Raw genomic sequence first — 21,590 nt, forward strand, 5'->3', positions numbered from 1 at the left:
TGTCTGTACACATTTCAGACTAAGATACTCAACCATAATCATACCAGTCCTGTTAGGAACTTAATATTGCATTGGTGTCATGTGATTTGAGAAGCTTTGCAAAGAGTATTTTCAACTAAAGAAAATAGCTTTCACCCTGGTTGGTGTGGCTCAGTGGACTGAGTGCCGGCCTGCAAACTGAAAGGTCGCTGGTTCAATTCCCAGTCAGGGAACATGCCTGGGTTGTAGGCCAGGTCCCAGGTTGGGGGCATGCAAGAGGCAACCAACCAATGTTTGCCTCCCTCTCTTTTTCCTTCTCTTACCCTCTTAAGAATAAATAAATAAAATCTTAAAAAAAAGAAATAGCTTTCCAAAAGAGAGTTAGTTTGATATGCTAAAGGACATTTATCTCTAAAGCAACCAGCAAAGAAGGTGTTACTCTATGGGCTGCCATTGCCAATGGGGAAACTAGCTGGCTGCCAGAGCATGGTCAGGGAACATGTCTGGGATTCTGTGGGCTGCCTCTTCAGTACATCCTGTTTGTCAGTAAAAGTTAACAGAAAATCAAAACAAACAAAAAAAAGGCAGATCCACTGGGGATTCAGACCCTTCAGGAATAAAGGTCTGGGTCACCTCACCCAGCTGAAGAACTTTACCAGCTAAGGCCCTGGCTAACAGCAAACGAAACACAGTAAAATGGGTAACCAGTTAAGGAAGGTATAAATTCTTGTCATGAGTTGTAGAAACATGGACACTGTGCATAGTTTATTCCTTGTTATAAATATGTTTCTGTGAATATTACATATTTGGATATATTAACTGTTCTCCCTTATCCTTCACATTATTGCTTTACAGAAGTATATTGTTGGCATTTCCTTTACTGTTTAGCCGTTAGATAAGAAAATGCTCAAATGGGTTAGGAGTTATTCTGAAGAGGAATTAATACAGCTCATGAATGGACAGTAAACCCATCTCCCTGAGATGAGTACAATGACGGCTGGAGCACTGCATCACACTTCAGGGAGAGGGTGACGATGAATTATTCTGTAAAATGGAAAACTGTATACAATTAGATGGGAACAGTCCTTTGTTATACAAAGTTAAACTATGTGGAAAAGGGTGTGTGTGAACGTTGAGTAGCGAACGGGTAGCCTGTGCAGTCATTAGGCTGTTGTCCCAGTTCCAGATCTACCCTCTTAGGCTAGCAAACCAACTTAGGCTGAAGCAAACCAGCTGGCTCCTTGTGAGTTTCTTCCACAAAGGAACACAGCTAGGAGACCAGAGAGAAGAGGGACCTGCATCTTTCTCTTGGCTTCTTGTCAACACTCACTCACTGCTCGGTATACTATTTCAACCTACTGAAAGCAGACCCGTCCCATAGTTGGACTCACAATTTTTCCAACACTCCCAGAACAACTTTCAACATGTCCCCTAATAAACCAACCACAACTATATCAATAATCAATAATTTCCCAACTTAGAAGTCAGAATTAAGAGTTTTAGGGGTAGCAGCCAATTCCTTACCTTGTTACTTACATGATGACACCTTAGCATATTCCTCCTTTTATACAGTTAATAACTATAACTTGTTAATCTGTACATTAAAATTTTCTCCATTCAGCCCTGGCTGCTGTGGCTCAGTGGATTGAGAGCTGGCCTCTGAACCAAATGGCTGCTGGTTCCCTTCCTAGGCTGGGCACATGTATGGGTTGTGGGCCAGGTCCCCAGTGGGGGGCGCACGAGAAACAACCATACTTTGGTGTTTCTCTCCCTCTTTCTCACTCCCTTCCCCTGTCTCTAAAAATAAAAAATGGATGAAATCTTTTTTTAAAAAAAGCATTCAAAGGATTATTAAATTGTTTTCAAGTGTTTTTAATCCAAGTTATTATTTTATGTGGAATTTTTAACACTTACTGAAGTCAAACTCAGATTATGAATGTTTTGTTTTCAGTAGGTATGTAGTTGATTTTCTTTTTGTTCTATAAATATAACATCACCTTTAAAAGTTAATGGTACCGGACTTCTGGCCAGAATGGAGGTGTAGTTAGACACACTGTGCCTCCTCGCACAACCAAAATAAGGACAACAATTTAGAAACAGAAAAACAACCTGTACTGACAAAAAATTGAACTGCATGGAAGTCTGACAACCAAGGAGTTAAAGAAGAAACATTCATCCAGACCGGTAGGAGGGGCAGAGTTGGGTGGCCAGGCAAAGAGGGGTTGAGGCAAAATCCCCCCAAAAAACCAGCAGCAGCCGGTGGAGCAGGGCACGGAGCACAAGGCAGCTGGCAGACCCCGGGCAGTCCCACATTCATGTGCAGATAAACCAGGTGATACTGGGGAGCGAGACGAAACGCACAACCTAGGGCTCCAGCATGGTGAAATAAAACCCAAAACAACTGAAAAGACCTGTGGGGATTGAGGTGCCAGGAGAGACTCCCAGCCTCACAGGAGAGTTTGCTGGAGAGACCCACAGGGTCCTAGAACGTACACAAGCCCACCCACATGAGAATCAGCACCAGAAGGGCCCAGTTTGCTTGGGGGAAGTGGCAGAAGGGACTAGGATCCAGCAGAGAGTGGAGCAGGCACTATTGTTCCCTCTCCGACACCTTCCCGACATACAGCGTCACAAACCAGCGACATGGGTTGCCCCACCCCGATGAATACCTAAGGCTCCTCCCCTCACTACATAACAGGCGTGTCAAGACAAAAAAAAAATGGTCCAAACAAAAGAACAGATCAAAGCTGCACAACAAATACAACTAAGCAATGAAGAGATCACTAGCCTATCAGATGCACAATTCAAAGCACTGTTCATCAGGATACTCACAGAGCTGGTTGAATTTGGTTGCAAATTAGATGAAAAAATGAAGGCTACGCTAAGTGAAATGAAGGAAAATGCACAGGAAACCAATAGTGATGGGAAAGAAACTGGGACTCAGATCAATGGTGTGGACCAGAAGAAAGAAGGAAACATCCAACAGAAAATAATGAAAAAACAAGAATTCAAAGAAATGAGGAGAGGCTTAGGAACTTCCAGGACATCTTTAAACATTCCAACACCCAATTATAGGGGTACCAGAAGGGGAAGAGGAAAAACAAGTGGAAAAGTTATTTGAACAAATAATAAAGGAGAACTTCCCCAATCTGGTAAAGGAAATAGACTTTCAGGAAGTCCAGGAAGCTCAGAGAGTCCCAAAGAAGTTGGACCCAAGGAGGAACACACCAAGGCACATCATAATTACATCAGCCAAGGTAAAAATGAAGGAGAGAATCCTAGAAGCAGCAAGAGATAAGGAGACAGTCACCTACAAAGGAGTTCCCATCAGACTGTCAGCTGATTTCTCAAAAGTGACCTTGCAGGCAAGAAGGGGCTGGAAAGAAGTATTCCAAGTCATGGAAGGCAAGGACCTACATCCAGGATTGCTCTATCCAGCAAAGCTTTCAGTTAGAATGGAAGGGCAGATAAAGTGTTTCTCAGATAAGGTCAAGTTCAAGGAGTTCATCATCACCAAGCCCTTATTATATGAAATGTTAAAGGGACCTATCTAAGAAGAAGAAAAAAAACATGTATAGTAAAATGACAGCAAACTCATAATTATTAACAACCACAACTAAAACAAAATAAACTAAGCAAGCAACTAGAACAGGAACACAACCACAGAAACAGAGATCACATGCAGGGTTAGCCACAGGAGAGTGGGAGGAAGAGAGAGGGGGAAAAGGTACAGAGAATAAGTAGCATAGATGGTAGGTAGAAAATAGACAGGGGGAGGGCAAGAATAGTACGGGAAATATAGAAGCTAAAGAACTTATGAGACATGGACATGAACTGAAGAGGGGAATGTGGGTGGGAGAGGGTGTTCAGGGTGGAGGGGAATGAAGGGGGGGATGGGACAACTGTAATAGCATACGCAATAAAATATATTAAAACAATAGTTATACATTACTTTTAAAAGATGAAGTTGCTTTCATTCAGAGTTTTATCATAGAACCAAAATTTCAAAAAAAAACTGTAATGTAATCAAGTCATGAAGAGCTGTGTCCTCTTTAAATAAGCAAAATCACTCATGCCTCTAGAAAGGAAACATGGCAAGAAAGCAAGTATTAAGTAAAAGTTTCCAGATCACACTGAGATCTGACAGAACCTGAACAGTAAAAATAATTGTAACTATATAGTAGAAGTGGAAAAAGGAAAAGTACTGAAAGTAAATGGTACAGCCCAGACCAATGCAGCTCAGTTTGTTGGCTATCATCTGGCAAAGCAAAGGGTCACCAGTTTGATGTGTGGTCAGGGCACATGCCTATGGTGAGGCAGTTAATAGGTGGTTCTCTCACACATTGATCTTTCTCTCTGTCTCTTTTTCCCTCCTTTTCCCTTTCTCTAAAAAAGTAAATAAATAAAATCTTTTTAAAGAAAAGAAACAGAAAACAAAGTGAATAGTATAATAATGGTATCCTTGCCCTGGCCAGGGTGGCTGAGTTGGTTAGAGCATCAACCCGGACACCAAAGGGTTGAAGGTTCAATTCCCAATCAGGGTGCAAATGGGAGGCAACCAATTGATGTTTCTCTCTCCCCCCGCCGTCCTCTCTAAAATCAATAAACATTAAAAACATAATAATGGCCCTGGCTGGCGTAGCTCAGTGGATTGAGCACGGGCTGTGAACCAAAGGGTCGTCAGTTTGATTCCCAGTCAGGGCACATGCCTGGGTTGCAGGCCATGACCCCCAGCAACCACACATTGATGTTTCTCTCTCTCTCTCTTTCTCCCTCCCTTCCCTCTCTAAAAAGAAATAAATAAAATCTTTAAAAAAACTCAAAAAACATAATAATGATATCCTCATTTTCTATATGTTACCAGGAAACAAAACGAAATTTTAAAACTACATAAAATACAATGTGGTACAATGTGGTACTGGGATAAAAATAAATATTTGAGTTCAAGGAAATAGAAATAAAAGTAAATTTGGCCACATAACTTTTGACAAAGGTGCTAAGGCAATCTAATGAGGAAAGGATATCTTTTCTTTTTTTTTCATTTTCACCAATAACTTTATTGATTTAAATATCTTGAGTACATCAGCTATCTCTCACGTGGTAGAATGTTGATTGTTCTCATTTTTTTTAAATTTTTTTATTTTAATCATTGTTCAAGTACAGTTTTCTCCCTTTTACTCCCATTCCAGCCCACCCCCCCCAACCCTCCCCACTTCCCTCCCATTACCACCCTCCCCCTAGTTTCTGTCCATGTGTCCTTTAAATTTGTTCCTGTAGGATATCTTTTCAATAAATGGTGCTGGGAAAACAGTATACCTGCATACAAAATAATGAATTTAGATCTTTACTCGACCACATGCACAAAAATTAATTTTAAATGGATCTTAGGTCTAAACATAATAGCTAAAACTATAAAATTCAGAAGAAAACATAACCATAAAAATCTTTGTGACTTAGGCGGGCAAAGTTTTTCTAATATAATACTAGAAGCACAAGCCATTAAAAAAAATTGGAAAACTGGGTTGCATCCAAATAAAACTCTTTAGGCGTCAAAACAAAACAATTAAAAAATGAAGGGAAAAACCCTGACCAGTGTGGCTCAGTGTATTAAGCATCATCCCACAAAGTGAAAGGTCACTAGTTCAAATCCCAGTGAAGGCACATGCCTGGGTTGAGGGTTCAGTCCCCATTTGGGGCACATATGAGAGGAAACCAATCAATGTTTCTAACACTAATATTCTTTCTCCCTTCCTTCTTCTCTCTCTAAAAATAAATAAATAAAATCTTTTAAAAATTTTTAGGGGGATATAAGGGGACTAAATGGTAAGGGGGAAAATGCAATAAAATATAAATAAAGTTTTAAATGAAGAAACAAAACCCACGGACTAGAATATATGTATGAAACCTTATCTCTGATAATAGACCTGTAGGCAGAATATATAAAGAGCTCATATAACTCTAAAAAAAGGCAAGAAAACAAACAATCCAATTTAAAATTAGGCAAAAGATTTAAATAGACTTTTTAAAAAAGATTCTATTTATTTTTAGAAAGATATGAAGGGAGACAGAAAGAAGGAGAGAACCTTTGACATGTGAAAGATACATCATTGGTTGCCTCTCACATGCCCACAGAGAGGGACCTGGCCTGGAATCAAACCAGCAACCTTTCAGTTTGCAGGCCAGCACTCAATCCACTGAGCCACACCAGCTAGGGCTAAACAGACATTTCATCACACATGATATTTGAATAGTGAATAAGCATATGAAAACACACTCAAAATCATTAGGAAAATCAAATTATAACCACAATCATAGGACATTCTGGACACACTAAAAAGATCAATGATGGCCAGGTGTCAGGGGACAGAAATGAGAAGGCAGAGCACAGAGAATTTTTTGGACAGTGAAACTACTCTGTATGTTACTGTAATAGTGGATACGTGTCATCATACATTTGTTAAAATCCACAGAATGTGCAAGACACAACCCTAATGTAAACTATGGACTTTGAGATCATGATGTATCACGGTAGGTTCATCAATATGAACAATGCACCACTCTGATGTGGGAGGCTAATCGCAAGGGAGGCTGTGCATGTGTGGAGGTAGAAGGTGTATGGGAACATTCTGTACTTTCTGGCCAACCTTGCTAACACTGCCATAAAATGTCTATTTAAAAGCAAAAGAAGAAAGAAAAAGAAAAGAAACACCCTCTAGGACAGCTATAATAAAAAAAAGACAGATGATAACAAGTACTGACCAAGATACGGAGAAACAGAAACCCTCATACACTGGTGCTAAGACAAAAAATGGTGCAGCCACTTGGGAAAAGTTTGTTGGTAGCTCAAGTTAAGCACAGAATTGCCAGAGACACAGCAACACTCCTAGGCATTCACTCAGAAGAAAAGAAGACATATTTCCAAACAAAGATAAATAAGTGGATGTTCACAGCAGTGGTATTCAAAACAACCAAAAAGTGGGAAAAACTTAGATGTCTACCAAACGGTATTTGGATAAAGAAAAGATAGTATATTAGTAGAATGGAATAACATTCAGGTATGAACCACTTAAACGCACTATAACGTTTATTGAAGGTGAGCCTCAAAACATGATGCAAAGTAAAAGAAGCAAAACGTAAAACATTATGTACTCTTTGATTCCACGTGTATTAAATGTCTACTAAACTTGAATCAGTGTTGGGTATAGAGAGTGACTCAAAACGGGAACTAGGTTTCTAGTTGGGGTGATGGAAGTGTTCTAAAATTAGACTGTACTGACCACTGCAAAACTGTATACCTACTAAACATCAATGAATTATACACTTAAGATGGATAAATTCTCTGGCATGTAAAGTACCTCTCAATAAAGCTATCAAAAAAATCTATGTGAAATAACATTATGAACATAACATTTAAAAATAAGCAATCAGGAACCAAATATAGCAAAAAAAGCTTTGAGTTAACAGCAGTTTCCTTGGAGAGTAGAAAATGGGAGTATGCAAAAGGAAAAGGAGAATAAGAGAGTAGTATATTAATTTTTGTAAAAAAACAACAAAAAAAACCTAGCTGGCATTTTATATTATTATTCCAGTATAACTGAAAAGTAAAAACTATTAAAAAATTCTGTCCACAAAAGTGTAATTAGCAAATTTCTCTAGCTACCATTTATCAAACAAATTACTATCTTTTGAGTTTCGTATAATATGCTAACACTAACAAATAATGTCACCATTGAAATAAATTTGTACTTCTCATCAAAATAATAAGTAATGAGTCCAAATATAACCTACTATATTAAAAGGCTTCCTTACTTAAATTTCATAATTGCTTCTAAAAGCACCAGTACTTACCAGACTCTTCCGTCGGTTCAGTTTTCACTTTGATGGAGCCACAACTGAAAGGGAAAGGAAGCTCTGCATCGGTGAGGGCCACTCACACAGCATTCACATGCACTGCATCTCAGCATCAAATCATTCACCTGACCAAGCTGAATGCACACTGAATCAGCTTTTGGAATTTACGTATTTATTCCTTGAATATGACCTGTCGACTGAATGTAGTACTTTAATTCTAATTGAACATTTTTGGGGGTGGGGGGAGTATTAACAAAACAATACAGAGTAGCAAATTAACTTTCAAATTCCACTTTACCTACAAGGACTTTCTATCTACAATCTGATCATCAGACAATCACATCACTTTCACCCAGGAACTACTTTCATGCGGAACTAGTAAGTCAAAAACTGCATCTTCACAGGATCCCCCAATGATTCAATTGCATATTAATCTTCAACATGTGTGACATAGGCCTTTTCAATATTCCAGTAACTCAGTAATTTAAAAACTAAAACTTGGTGAAGTGTACAAGTTAATTAGTACTAATTAATTTTTTTACCTTCCACCTGGAGATAGCATTGACCTTTCAGTATCTGTTACCATCACACGACCACCTATATATACAAAAAAAGAGATTTAAGTTCTTACAACACTTGAAATATGACTAATACTCCCAAAGGTCCTAAATATAGAATGAACTGGGAGAAGGGAGTTCACAGTTGTGGGTCATACTAGAGTGAGTATTGCACTAGTTTATAAAAGTGCCTTTTGTGTTCCCTTATAAGGAAGGTAATTAGGGATGACAAAGATCTGACCAGTTTTATCCCCTCACCCACAGCACCCTCCCTTTAATGAAAAAACTCTTACTTTTGTCAGTGAAACAAACACAGCAATGTACTATTACTCTAGAATGTAGAGTAAGACTCTACTGATGTATAAACAATAAAAATTTCTATTAAGAGTAGAGCTGGTTCTGAGGACTCGGAAGACAGGGGCTGCTGACAAGTATATGGTTTCTGTTTAGGGTAATGAAAATGCTCTGAAGTAATATAACAGTGATAGTTGTACATCTTGTGAATATACTAAAACCCAATGAATTGTATACTTTAGCATCAAGAATTTTGTTCTGGAAGAACAGGAGGGAAGAAAGAAAGGAAGGGAGGGAGGGAGGGAGGAAGGGAGGGAGGAACGAGGGAAGGAGGAAAGGAAGGAAAGAAGGGGCTGCCCCCACCAAATGCTGATGAAGATGTAGTCTCATACACTGCTAGTAGGAATGGAACAATCATGTAAACTCAGTCCAGCAGTTTCTTTTTTTTTAAGATTTTATTTTTAGAGAAAGGGGAAGAGAGGGAGAAACTGAGGGAAACAGCAGTGTGTGGGTGCCTCTGATGTGCCCCACTCCACTGCAGATCAGACCTACAACCCAGGCATGTGCCCTGACTGGGAACTGAACTGGCGACCCTTTGGTTCGCAGGCCGGCACTCAATCCACTGAGTCACACCAGCCAGGGCTGTCCAGCAGTTTCTTAAAAAGTTAAATGTATAGCTACCATACGATCTAACTATTCCAACTTTACGTATTTATCAAAGTAATGAAAATATCTATTCACATGAAGACTTGCACTCAAATATGCATAGCACATTCTTTGTAACAGCCAAGTAATGAAAAACCATATTTTCACAGACAGGTGAATGACTGAACAAATTGCAGTGTACCAATACAATGGAATACCACTCAGCAATTTAAAAATATGGACTGCTGACACATGAAACAACATGAATTAAGTCTCCAAATAAGTCAAACCAAAAAAAGGTACATACTATATGGCTCCATTTACACAAAATAATCTAGAAAATGCAAACAATCTAGAGTGACAGCAGATCAGTGGTGGCCTAGGGAAGAGGGATGGAAGGACCAGAGGGAGGAATCACCCAGGGGTGTGAGGAAACTCTGGGGTAAAAGATGTATTCACAGTCTTGATTGTAGTGATGGTTTCACAGTATCAAAACTTATCAAATTATATACTTTAAATATCTGTGGGGTTATTGGATATAAGTCTCAATAAAGCTATTAAAATGTTTTAGAAGCAAAAAATATAATCCCACCACAATCACAACATTTCAATTACTTTGAGAGCTGGTATGGCAAAGAAGCCAAGTAATACAAACCCACCAATTGAGACCACTCACTAGAAAACACCCTACAGAAATACTCGTTAGTTCTGACTGGTGTGGCTCAGGGAGTTGGGCGTCGTTCCGCAAACCAGAAGTTCTTGGGTTTGATCCCATGTCAGAGCACACGCCCGGACTGCAGGACAAGTCCCCAGATGGGGGCGCACGAGGCAACCATGTATTGATGTTTCTCTCTCTGTCTTTCTCCCTCCCTTCCCCTCTCTCTAAACAAAATAAATAAACCTAAAAAAAAAATGTCATTGATTAATGCCCAGGTGACAACATTTGAAAGCAAGTTTCTAAAATAAAAGATTTCAGAAAATACAAATAGCAGACTTAAGTCTAATCTAGGAAGCTTTAAGGGAAAAAAACATAGCACAAAAAAAGCCTGAATTTTAGTTTAAACATGACAAAGAAACCTTCTTTCTCAGTCTTAAAAAGGACATGCACAGAGAAACAACAGCTACATCATAATGGCGGAAGCCTGGATGCCTTCCAGCTAATATCTAGGACAAGGTGAAATGTTTTATTGGATGTTCTAGCCCCATCAACAGAATTAAGAAATAAAAATCATTCATATTGCAAAAAAAATGAACTGTCTTGGTTTACACACAACATAATTCACCATGTAGAAAGCCCAGAAATAAAGTTAGGGTCAACTATTTCTTTTTTTTTAATATATTTTATTGATTATGCTATTACAGTTGACCCATTACCCCCTTCATTCCCCTCCACCTTGCACACCCTCTCCCACCCACATTCCCCTCTTCAGTTCATGTCCAGGTGTCATAAGTTCTTTAGCTTCTACATTTCCCATACTATTCTTGCCCTCCCCCTGTCTATTTTCTACCTACATCTATGCTACTTATTCTCTATACCTTTTCCCCCTCTCTCCTCTTCCCACTCCCCTGTTGATAACGCTCCATGTGATCTCCATTTCTGTGGATCTGTTCCTGTTCTAGTTGTTTGCTTAGTTTGTTTTTGTTTTAGGTGTGGTTGTTAATAATTGTGAGTTTGCTATCATTTTATTATACATGATTTTTATCTTCTTTTTCTTAGATAGGTCCCTTTAACATTTCATATAATAAAAGCTTGGTGATTATGAACTCCTTGAACTTGACCTTATCTGAGAAACACTTTATCTGCCCTTCCATTCTAACTGAAAGCTTTGCTGGATAGAGCAATCCTGGATGTAGGTCCTTGCCTTCCATGACTTGGAATACTTCTTTCCAGCCCCTTCTTGCCTGTAAGGTCTCTTTTGAGAAATCAGCTGACAGTCTGATGGGAACTCCTTTGTAGGTTACTGTCTCCTTATCTCTTGCTGCTTCTAGAATTCTCTCCTTCATTTTTACCTTGGCTAATGTAATTATGATGTGCCTTGGTGTGTTCCTCCTTGGGTCCAACTTACTTGGAACTCTCTTTGAGCTTCCTGGACTTCGTGGAAGTCTATTTCCTTTGCCAGATTGGGGAAGTTCTCCTTTATTATTTGTTCAAATAATTTTTCCACTTGTTGCTCTTCCTCTTGTTTTTCTGGTACCCCTATAATTGGGATGTTGGGACATTTAAAGATGTCCTGGAGGTTCTTCAGCCTCTCCTCATTTTTTTGAATTCTTAATTCTTCATTGTTTTCTGATCATGCTTCTTTCTTCCTTCTGGTCCACTCCACTGATGTGAGACCCAGCTTTCATTCCATCCCTATTGGTCCCCTGTGCATTTTCCTTTATTTCACTTATCGCAGCCTTCATTTTTTTCATCAAATTTGTGACCAAAATCAACCAATTTTGTGAGCATCTTGATCACCAGTGCTTTGAACTATGCATCTGATAGGTTGGCTATCTCTCGGTTGCTTAAAAGTACTGATTGTGGAGCTGTCATTCTGTTTGAGCCATCTTTCCCCACCCCCCTTCGGTCAGGCCAGTGTCTGTTACGTATGAGGGGCGGAGCCTTAGGTGTTCACCAGGGCAGGGCATCCGAGTCGCTGGGTTGTGACCCTTGTATGGGGGGGCAGGGTCTGAGAGGGAACAGTGGTGTTAGCTTCACTCTCTGTCGGACCTCATTCCCTTCACCCGCTTCCCCTGAGCAAACTGGGCCCCTCTGGTGCCAATTCCCATGTGGGTGGGCTTGTGTACCCTGTGGGACTTTCCAAGGACCTCTCCTGTGAGGATGGGAGTTTCTCCCTGCACCTCAACCCCCACAGGTGTTTTCAATCAGTGTCCCGAGGTTCTATTTCCCAGTGCTGTTATCCTAGGTTGTGCACAGTGCCTTGCTTCACAATTCCCGCCTAACTGGGTCTGCCGTTTGCCACCCCTCAGCAGCGGTCTGCCAGTTGCTGCTTGCACACTCAGGGTCCACCCACTGAGGTCTTGCACGCCCTGGATGCCTTACATTCCGGTCCCAAAGCTCTCTGCATGAGCCTGGCTGCCCGACTCCGCCCCTCCTACAGGGCTGGACGAACGGGTCTATTTTAACTTCTTAGTTGTCTGACTTCCATACAGTTCAATTTTCTGTCAGTTCTGGTTGTTATTCTGTTTCTAAATTGTTGTTATCCCTATCTTGGTTGTGCAAGGAGGCACAGAATGTCTATGTACAGGGTCAACTAACTTTTAACAAAGATGCCAAAGCAATTCTAGAGGAAAGAATAGTCTTTTCAACAAATTCTGCTGGCACAAACTGAGTATCAGTTTATGCCCTTACCATATACCAAAATTATCTCAAAATTGAAAGTATATCTAAATGTAAGAACTAAACCTATGAAACAGAAGAAAACTAACAAATCTTCAGGACCTTGGGGTTTGGCAATAGTCTCTTAATTTACAACATCAAAGCACAGTAATAAAAGGTAAAATGAATTTCACAAAAATTAAAAACTTTTGTTTCTCGAAGAACATTATCAAGCAAGTGAAAAGGCAATTTGTAGAACTAGAGAAAATATTTATAGGAAGAATATATAAAGAACTCTTATAACTCAATAATAAAAATACAAATAACCCAACTGAAACATGTAGAAAGGGCCCTGCTTGGTGTGGCTCAGTGGACTGAGTGCTGGCCTGTGAGCAGAAAGGTGGCTGGTTCAATTCCCTGTCAGCAAATGTGCCTCGGGTGCCTGGGTTGTGGGCCAGGTCCCCATTTGGGGGCATGTGAGAGTCAACCAATCAATGTATCTCTCACACATCAAAGTTTCTCTCTTTTTTCTCCTTCCTTCCCCTCTCTCTAAAAATAAATAAAATAAAATAAAATAAAACAAACCCCACAGGGAGAGGATCTGATTAGTCATTTCTCCAAAGAATATATACATTGAATGGCCAGGAAGTATATGAAAAGATACTCAACTTTAGTATCAGGTTTACACAAATCAAAACCACAGCGAAATACCATTTCACACTCATTGAGATGGCAAAAACAAAAGGAGTGTGGAGAAACTTGAACCCTCAAGCAATGCTAGTAAGAACATTAAATGGAATGGTCACTTTGGAAAACAGTTTGGGAGTTTCTCAGTTAAATGAAAAATTGCACTATGATCCAGAATTTCCACTCCTAGGTATACATATATCCAAGAGAAATTCAATCAAATACATACACATAAAAACTTGTTTAATTATGGTCATAGTATTAATGTTAATAACAGCCAAGTGGGAACTATCTAAATGTCTATCAACTGATAAATGGGTAAATGGCTGATATATTCATGCAATGGAATACTTAATATTCAGTAATAAAAAGGGAAAAAATGATGATATGCCCAACAGCCTAGATCAGGGGTGTCCAACCTTTTGACATCTCCAGGCCACAATGGAAGAGGAAGAGCTATCTTGGGCCACACATTAAATACACAAACACTAACAAGAACACAAAAATCTCTTAATGTTTAAAGTAAATTTATGATTTTGTGTTGGGCCGCATTCATAACCATCCTGGGCCAAGGTTGTCTCAAATCAATTATGCTGAGTGAAAAAAGCTAATTTCAAGGCCCTGGCCAGTAGCTCAGTTGGTTGAAGCATCGTCCCGAAGTGACATGTTGTAAGGATACAACCTGTGTGTTTCAATTATATAACATTCATGAAGTAACAGATGGGGATGATGGAAATATTTTAAAATTAGACTGTGGCAATGGTTATAAATTTCTGTTTTTTAATTTTTTAATTGTACATCTTCCAAAAATCACTGAATGATATACTTAAAATTGGTGCATTTTATGGCATGCCAATTATAATTCAATAAAACTTCTACAAATTAATCTTGTCATCATGATGAAAACAAAATAAAGATTATTTAACAGAAAACAAAATATGTTTGGGTGTGTATACATTATCCTTCCATTTTATCCTCACATTGGTTAAGAGGTTGCCAATGGCAATGGTTATTTATTTTGAAAAGTCTCAAATGAACCTTGCTCCAAGGAGTCCTAGTCTTCTATCACTCTTCCCATCAAATGGAATGGCTGACTTCCCCAAAGAAAATCCTGTTCAACTCCTCATTTCTTTAAGGGCTCATCTTAATGCTCTCTTCTTCATGAAAGCCTTCCTGGACTATGACAGAATCCTTCCTCCAACAAACTTCTGCAGCACTTTCTCTCGCCATTCCTGCAGCACGTCCTTGCTCGGGAGACTATGGATTTTTTTCATCTTTTCCATTAGACCAGCAGCACTCAAAACCTTTAATGCTTACACATAGTTGTGTATCCCCTCCCCACACAATCTTGTGCTTAATAATTCCATGCCTATGCAATAAATATTAAAGAAATGAAATCATATTCATACTGCAACCATAAAACTTTGAGTACACATCATAAACAAAGTAGCAGAGCTGAAAACTATTCTACTCGCAAAGACTTTTCATTGGTTTATATAAGTATCATAATGCCTCACTCCAAAATATCTTACATCATATTCTCAAAGGAAGTAAGAGAAATCATTACAACGTATTAAATTTGGCACAATGGATTCAGGAACGCAACCAGCTATCACGCAGGCAAAGCAGTCCCTTACCTAGGTGCTTCTTTGGCTCCAGGAAAGGTCTGCATTGAAAGAAAACAAAACAACTCTAAGAATACACAAACCAAAATTACTGGAGAGCATAAATTTAAGTGACTTCCACACTAAGCATGAGTTTTTCAAATATAATAAAATAAGCTGAATTATTCAATTTTATATAAATAGACTATTGATGGGCAAGGGACAAAAATACTTTACCTCTTAATGATAAATGAAATCCCTGCTTTGTTCTCCAAAATCCACTTCAGAGTCGCAAGATCGTAGTTCTCAGGGTGTTTAAAGGCAATTCCCTCTGGAAGCCCCTGCACCACCACAGCCGACTGATCTCGCAGCATCTTCTCATATGGAACAGGCACCACTGTTGATTTTCCTAAAGCTTTCCCTGGGGTAAGAGACAGTGGTGAGGTGAGGTGGGAAGAAGATAAACGTCATTCAACGTTAAGATTAAAATCTAAACCATCAGTTTATCATGGTTCAATAAATGCTATTCATGCTATCTTGTGGCATCTAATTTCAAAACTACTTTGAAATATCATAGGGCCCTAGTCCCATGTTAGCCAAAGTTCTAAACCAGCAACAAATCCAAAGGGCCGAAAAGCAAGTACATAAGATACTTATATAAAACCTACACAGATAGGAACAATGGTTGATTTCTTGCACTATTCTCTTTCCTCATGATGGTCCCACTCTGGTATAACACAATCTTTCCACTTACAATTCAGCCTCAGAACATGGAAACCTCACAAATCAAACTGCTACCACAAGAGGCAATTTTTGATTAATATTCTCATTGAAAACTTATTAGATGAGCAAAACCTACGTTTACAAATGACTGTATTCTGTCAGGCTGTCGGTATGTACAAGGCAGTGAGCCCATGGATGCTGGAACTCCATCCTCCAGAGTTCAATTTTATATACAATCTTACACCATAACCTATATCGCCCCCCTCTGACCACTTTTTTTTCTTAAAAGGGCTTTGGTTACCACATAATTGGATTAACAAAAGGTGGTTTTTTTCTAGGCAATTGGCATACATGTAAAAAACAAACAATTCCCTCTGGATGATTACAATGTGCCACTGCAGGTTCTCTGGTGGAGGACACTGATGGCAAAAGGCTATGCCTGTGTGAGGGAAAGTGGTATTCGGGCGATCTATGGACCTGCCCTTGATTTTGCTGTGACTCTAAACCTGCTCTAAGGAAAAACACAAACAGCTCTAATCCTGTATTTGTTTCTGGGTTCCATCAAACTGCAAATGGAACATAAGGCTGTTCCTAATGTTAGCACCCAAAATTTACAGATTAATTTATTCAATTTGTGAAAGTGTGTTGTATGATATTAAACTACCTTTTAGAAAACTCAGTCACATAATCTATCTTTCAGAAAATTCAAGTATATAACCTTACCATAGCAAAAGCAAAAATAGTCCTCAACAGTTTTTCTGAGTGCTTCAATCTCTACAGCATCTACACTCATCCGATTTGCCTGGGTTGTAGATTTCATTTTATGCATCTCTGCAGCCTTTTCCTCTTCTTCAACACCTGTAAAATAATTAATGATATACAAAGGCCTGTACCCATTTCTTATTATCTGGCTTTCAGTACGATTATTTTTCTAATATTCTAATACTTACGATGTATTATATAAGCACAGAAAGGAAAGGAAAGAGGGGGAACTTTAAAAATAAAAGCAAAACCCTTAGCAGGTGGCTCAGTTGTTTGGAATGTTGTCTGGTAGACCAAAAAGGTTATGGGTTTGATCCCCAGTTGGGAAATGTATAAGAAGTTAACTGATCAATGTTTCTCTTTCTCTCTCCTTCACCCCCGACAACTCCCTTCTTCTATCTCTAAAATCAGTAACCCGCCCCCCCCGACAACTCCCTTCTTCTATCTCTAAAATCAGTAACTATATCCTCGGGTGAGGATAAAGTATAAAAATAAAAAGCTAGCCCTGGCTGGCGTGGTTCAGTGGATTGAGGGCCAGCCTGTGAACCGAAGCTGCTGATTTGATTCCCAGTCAGGGCGCACGCCTGGGCTGTGGGCCAGGTACCCAGTTGAGGGCATGCGAGAGGCAACTGATCAACGTATCTCTCACACACTGATGTTTCTCTCCCTCTATTTCTCCCTCCCTTCCCCTCTAAAAATAAATAAATAAAATCTTGTAAAAATTTTTTAAAAGTAAAAGCTAAAAGTCATGTTACTTGAATGAAAATAAGAAATGATAATCATCTCTGACATAAGCATAGCTATAACTAAAAATCCTATAAATCAGTTACATGTTTTTTTTTAATTAATGAGACAGACAGACAGATAGACATCAATTAGTTGCTCCACTTATTTATGCATTCACTGGTTGCTTCTTATAAGCACCCTGATGGTAGATCAAATCCACAACCTTAGTGTGTGGGACCAGTGTTTTAACCAACTAAACTACCTGGCCACGGAAGCTACTAATTTTACCTTAAGAGTAATTTATCAGCTACAAACTTAAATAACGAAAGATTATCAACACAAAACATATTCTACGCTTGCAAAGTTCAAACACAACAGCCACAAGACAACTGTGGCTACTGAGCACTTGCAACGTTAAAAGTCCAAATTAAGATGTGTTTTATGTTTACCATGCTGGATTCTAAAAATAATATAAAAATAATATAATATAATATAAAATAATAATAGTACAAAAAATATGCAAAACATGCCATTAATAATTTTTGTTAATTACATGTTGAATGATAATATTTTAGATGTATGAGGTTTGAATATAACTACAAAAATGGATTTCACATCTTCTTTCTTTTTACCAACATAACTAGAAAATTTTAAATTTCACAAGTGACTCACATTACATTATTTCTATTGCTTTTCTAAACCGTAGAAAAGAGCTTTGAATTCTCCCCCAAATTTTCTAAAAACCTAAAGGTCAGGCTTAAGAAGACCTCTATTAATCCATATCTGAAAAATAATTTATAGAATTATCAGGTACCCAAGAATTCTATCCAAAAATTATTCACCATCCCATCAAATTAGTGTTAACAAAAAGAACGTGTGAATACTAATAGGCAAGGACTACAATTTGCAACTGAGGACAATTTCACTAAAGCTTAGCTCCAACCACTGAAGAAATCCATAAGCAAGACAGTACCCAGAACAGGAACAAATACATCTGCCAGTGGGATAACAGCATGCACGGGACAGATTGCACATGACATCATCGAAGCCACATTAGTATAAGCGAATATACAAACACAATGAAATTCTTAGAAAGTCATAAAATGATAAGAAATAGAAAAAAATTAAAGACAGATTACTACCATAAAGTTTAAAAGCTCACAGCTGGGTGGAGAGGAAGGAATATAATGAAGGAGAGAAAATGTTTTTTAAAAAGGAGTAAAAATATAATCGTCAATTGGAATTAATGAATTAAGAAACCTATTTTTCTATCAGAGAGATGCAATTTAAAACCACAATGAGAGGGACTTCCGGCAAGATGGAGGCATAGGTGGATGCACCGTACCTCCACGCACAACCAAGATTAGAACAACAATTTAGAGGCAGAATAACACCCAGAACTGACAGAGAATTTATCTGAATAAAAGTTAGACAGCCAAGAAGTTGAAGTAGACCCGTTCATCCAGACCGGTAGGAGGGGATGAGAGGAGGAGCGGGCAAGGGTCCCGGCCCGCAGAGATCGGGGAGAACTGGGTGCATAAGGCAACCGGGAGCGTGTAAGCCTTCCGGGATGCAGCGGTGGACCCTGAGTACGCAAGCGGAGGCTGGCGGACCCAGTGAAGTGGCATTGTGGACCAAGGCAGAGCGTGCAACCCAGGATCCCAGAGAAGGAACTGAGGTCCCAGGAGAACGGAGCTACCGCCATTGTTCGCCCCCACCCCCACATACAACGTCACAATCTAGCGACTGGAGTGCCCAGCCCAGGTGAACAACTAAGGCTCCACCCCTCACTGTAACAAGAGCGACCAGACCGGAAAAAAAAAAAAAAAAAAGGAGAGAGAGAGAGAAAGAGGGAGAGGGAGAGAGACATGTCTCCAACAGAAGAACAGATCAGTTCCCCAGGACTCATCCTTTTGAGCGACCAAGAAACAGCCAATCTATCAGATGCACAGTTCAAAACACTGGTGATCAGGAAGCTCATGGAATTGGTTGATTTTGGGTGCAAATTACATGAAAAAATGCAGGTTACCATAAAAGAGATGAAGGAAGATGCACGGAGAACCAATAGTGATGGGAAAGAAACTGGGACTCAAAACAATAGAGTGGACCAGAAGGAAGAAAAAAACAACCAAGCAGGAAAGAATGAAGAAATAAGAATTAAAAAAAAACGAGGAGAAGCTTAGGAACCTCCAGGACATCTTTAAACGTTCCACATCTGAATTATAGGGGTACCAAAAGGGGAAGAGGAAAAGCAACAGATTGAGCACATATTTGAACAAATAATAAGGGAGAACTTCCCCATTCTGGCAAAGGAAATAGACTTCCAGGAAATCCAGGAAGCTCAGAGAGCCCCAAAGAAGTGGACCCAAGAAGAAACACACCAAGGCACATCATAATTACATCAGCCAAGGTAAAAATGAAGGAGAGAATCCTAGAAGGAGCAAGAGATAAGGGGACAGTAACCTACAAAGGAGTTCCCATCAGACTGTCAGCTGATTTCTCAAAAGAGACCTTGTAGGTAAGAAGGGGCTGGAAAGAAATATTCCAAGTCATGAAAGGCAAGGACCTACATCCAAGATTGCTCTATCCAGCAAAGCTTTCATTTAGAATGGAAGGGCAGATAAAGTGCTTCTCAGATAAGGTCAAGTTCAAGGAATTCATCATCACCAAGCCCTTATTTTATGAAATGTTAAAGGGACTTATCTAAGAAAAGATAAAGAAAAAACATGTATAGTAAAAGGACAGCAAACTCAAAATTATTAACAACCACACCTAAAGCAAAACCAGAAGAAACTAAGCAAACAACTAGAACAGGAACAGAACCACAGAAATGGAGATCACATGGAGGGTTAGCAACAGGGGAGTGGGAGGAGGAGAGAGGGGGAAAAGGTACAGAGAATAAGTAGCATAGAATGTAGGTTGAAAATAGATAGGGGGAGGGTAAGAATAATATGGGAAATGTAGGAGCTAAAGAAATTATAAGTATGACACATGGACATGAATAAAGGGGGGATATGGGAGGGAGAGGATGTACAGGGTGGAGGGGAGTGAAGGGGGGAAAATGGGACAACTGTAATAGCATAATCAATAAAATATATTAAAAAGAAAAAAACACAATGAGATACCACTTCACACCAGTCAGAATGGCCATCATAAACAAAGTAACAAACAACAAGTATTGGAGAGGTTGTGGAAAAAAGGGGTCCCTAATGCACTGTTGGTGGGACTGCAGACTGGTACAACCACTATGGAAAGCACTATGGAACTTCCTCAGAAGACTAAAAATGGATCTGCCTTTTGACCCAGCAATTCCACTGCTGGGACTCTATCCTAAGTATACTAAAACACCAATCCAAAAGAACCTATGCATCCCAATGTTCATAGCAGCACAATTTACAATAGCTAGATGCTGGAAGCAACCTAGATGCCCATCAGTAAATGAATGGATCAAAAAACTATGGTACATTTACACAATGGAATTCTATGCAGCAAAAAGAAAGAAGGAGCTCCTACCCTTTGCAACAGCATGGATGGAACTGGAAAACATTATGCTAAGCGAAACAAGCCAGGCAGTGAAAGACAAATACCATATGATCTCACCTTTAACAGGAACCTAAACAACAAAACAAAGAAACAAGCAAAATATAACCAAAGACACTGAAATAGAGGACAGGCTGACAGTGACCAAGGGGAGAGAAGAGGAAATTTCAGGGGACAATGGGAAGGGTTCACGAACAAATTTAAAGGACACATGGACAAAAACTAGGGGGAGGGTGGTAATGGGAGGGAAGTGGGCAGGGTTGGGAGGGTGGGCTGGAATGGGAGTAAAAAGGAGAAAACTGTACTTGAACAATGATTAAAATAAAATTTAAAAAAAAAGAAACCTATTTTTACTTACCCATAATCTGCTTGATTTATCATAAATTGGATCTAACTTGATAATGAAAATTTATCATAATCTTAAAGACATATACATTATATACCTATATACATAGTCATCTTTATTGGTCTCTTTCTGTGTTTAAAACAAATGCTGTGTCACAGTTAATACAAAACTTATGGCCCTGGCTGGTGTAGCTCAGTGGACTGAGCATGGGCCTGCAAACCAAAGGGTTGCCAGTTCAATTCCCAGTCAGAGCACATGCCTGGGTTGCAGGCCAGGACCCCAGCATGAGGACTGCAAGAGACAACTACACATTGATGTTTTTCTCCCTCTCTTTCTCCTCCCCTTCTCATCTCTCTAAAAATAATTAAATCTTCAAAAAAAAATAAAAACCCAATAAAAGCTATGAACAGTGTTAGGTTAAACACAGATACAAAATTGCTATACTGTGAAAGGCAATAGGTAGTAGTAATGCCCTACAGTGACTTTCTCTGCTGCACTGGTGCCAGTGCCAAGTAAGTTCACCAACTGCACGACTCCCAACTGGCAGAACTCAATGA

At 39.3% G+C, this 21,590-nt stretch overlaps 1 protein-coding gene across 1 annotated transcript in view; it reads right to left on the minus strand.

Moving 5' to 3' along the window:
* LOC123806338 (general transcription factor II-I-like) overlaps positions 1 to 21,590 on the minus strand; it is a 70,552-nt gene that overhangs the window by 13,141 nt on the left and 35,821 nt on the right. Inside the window, exons 4-8 of the mRNA XM_045819390.1 lie at positions 16,383 to 16,517; positions 15,174 to 15,357; positions 14,970 to 14,998; positions 8,373 to 8,427; positions 7,828 to 7,871 (exon numbers count right to left, since the gene is read on the minus strand). Of these exons, the coding sequence (XP_045675346.1) occupies positions 7,828 to 7,871; positions 8,373 to 8,427; positions 14,970 to 14,998; positions 15,174 to 15,357; positions 16,383 to 16,517 (447 nt within the window). The remainder of the gene's footprint in view (positions 1 to 7,827; positions 7,872 to 8,372; positions 8,428 to 14,969; positions 14,999 to 15,173; positions 15,358 to 16,382; positions 16,518 to 21,590) is intronic.

The sequence above is a fragment of the Phyllostomus hastatus genome, unplaced genomic scaffold, assembly GCF_019186645.2.
Source record: "Phyllostomus hastatus isolate PE091 unplaced genomic scaffold, TTU_PhHast_1.1 phas_scaffold_385, whole genome shotgun sequence".
Taxonomy (NCBI): domain Eukaryota; kingdom Metazoa; phylum Chordata; class Mammalia; order Chiroptera; family Phyllostomidae; genus Phyllostomus; species Phyllostomus hastatus.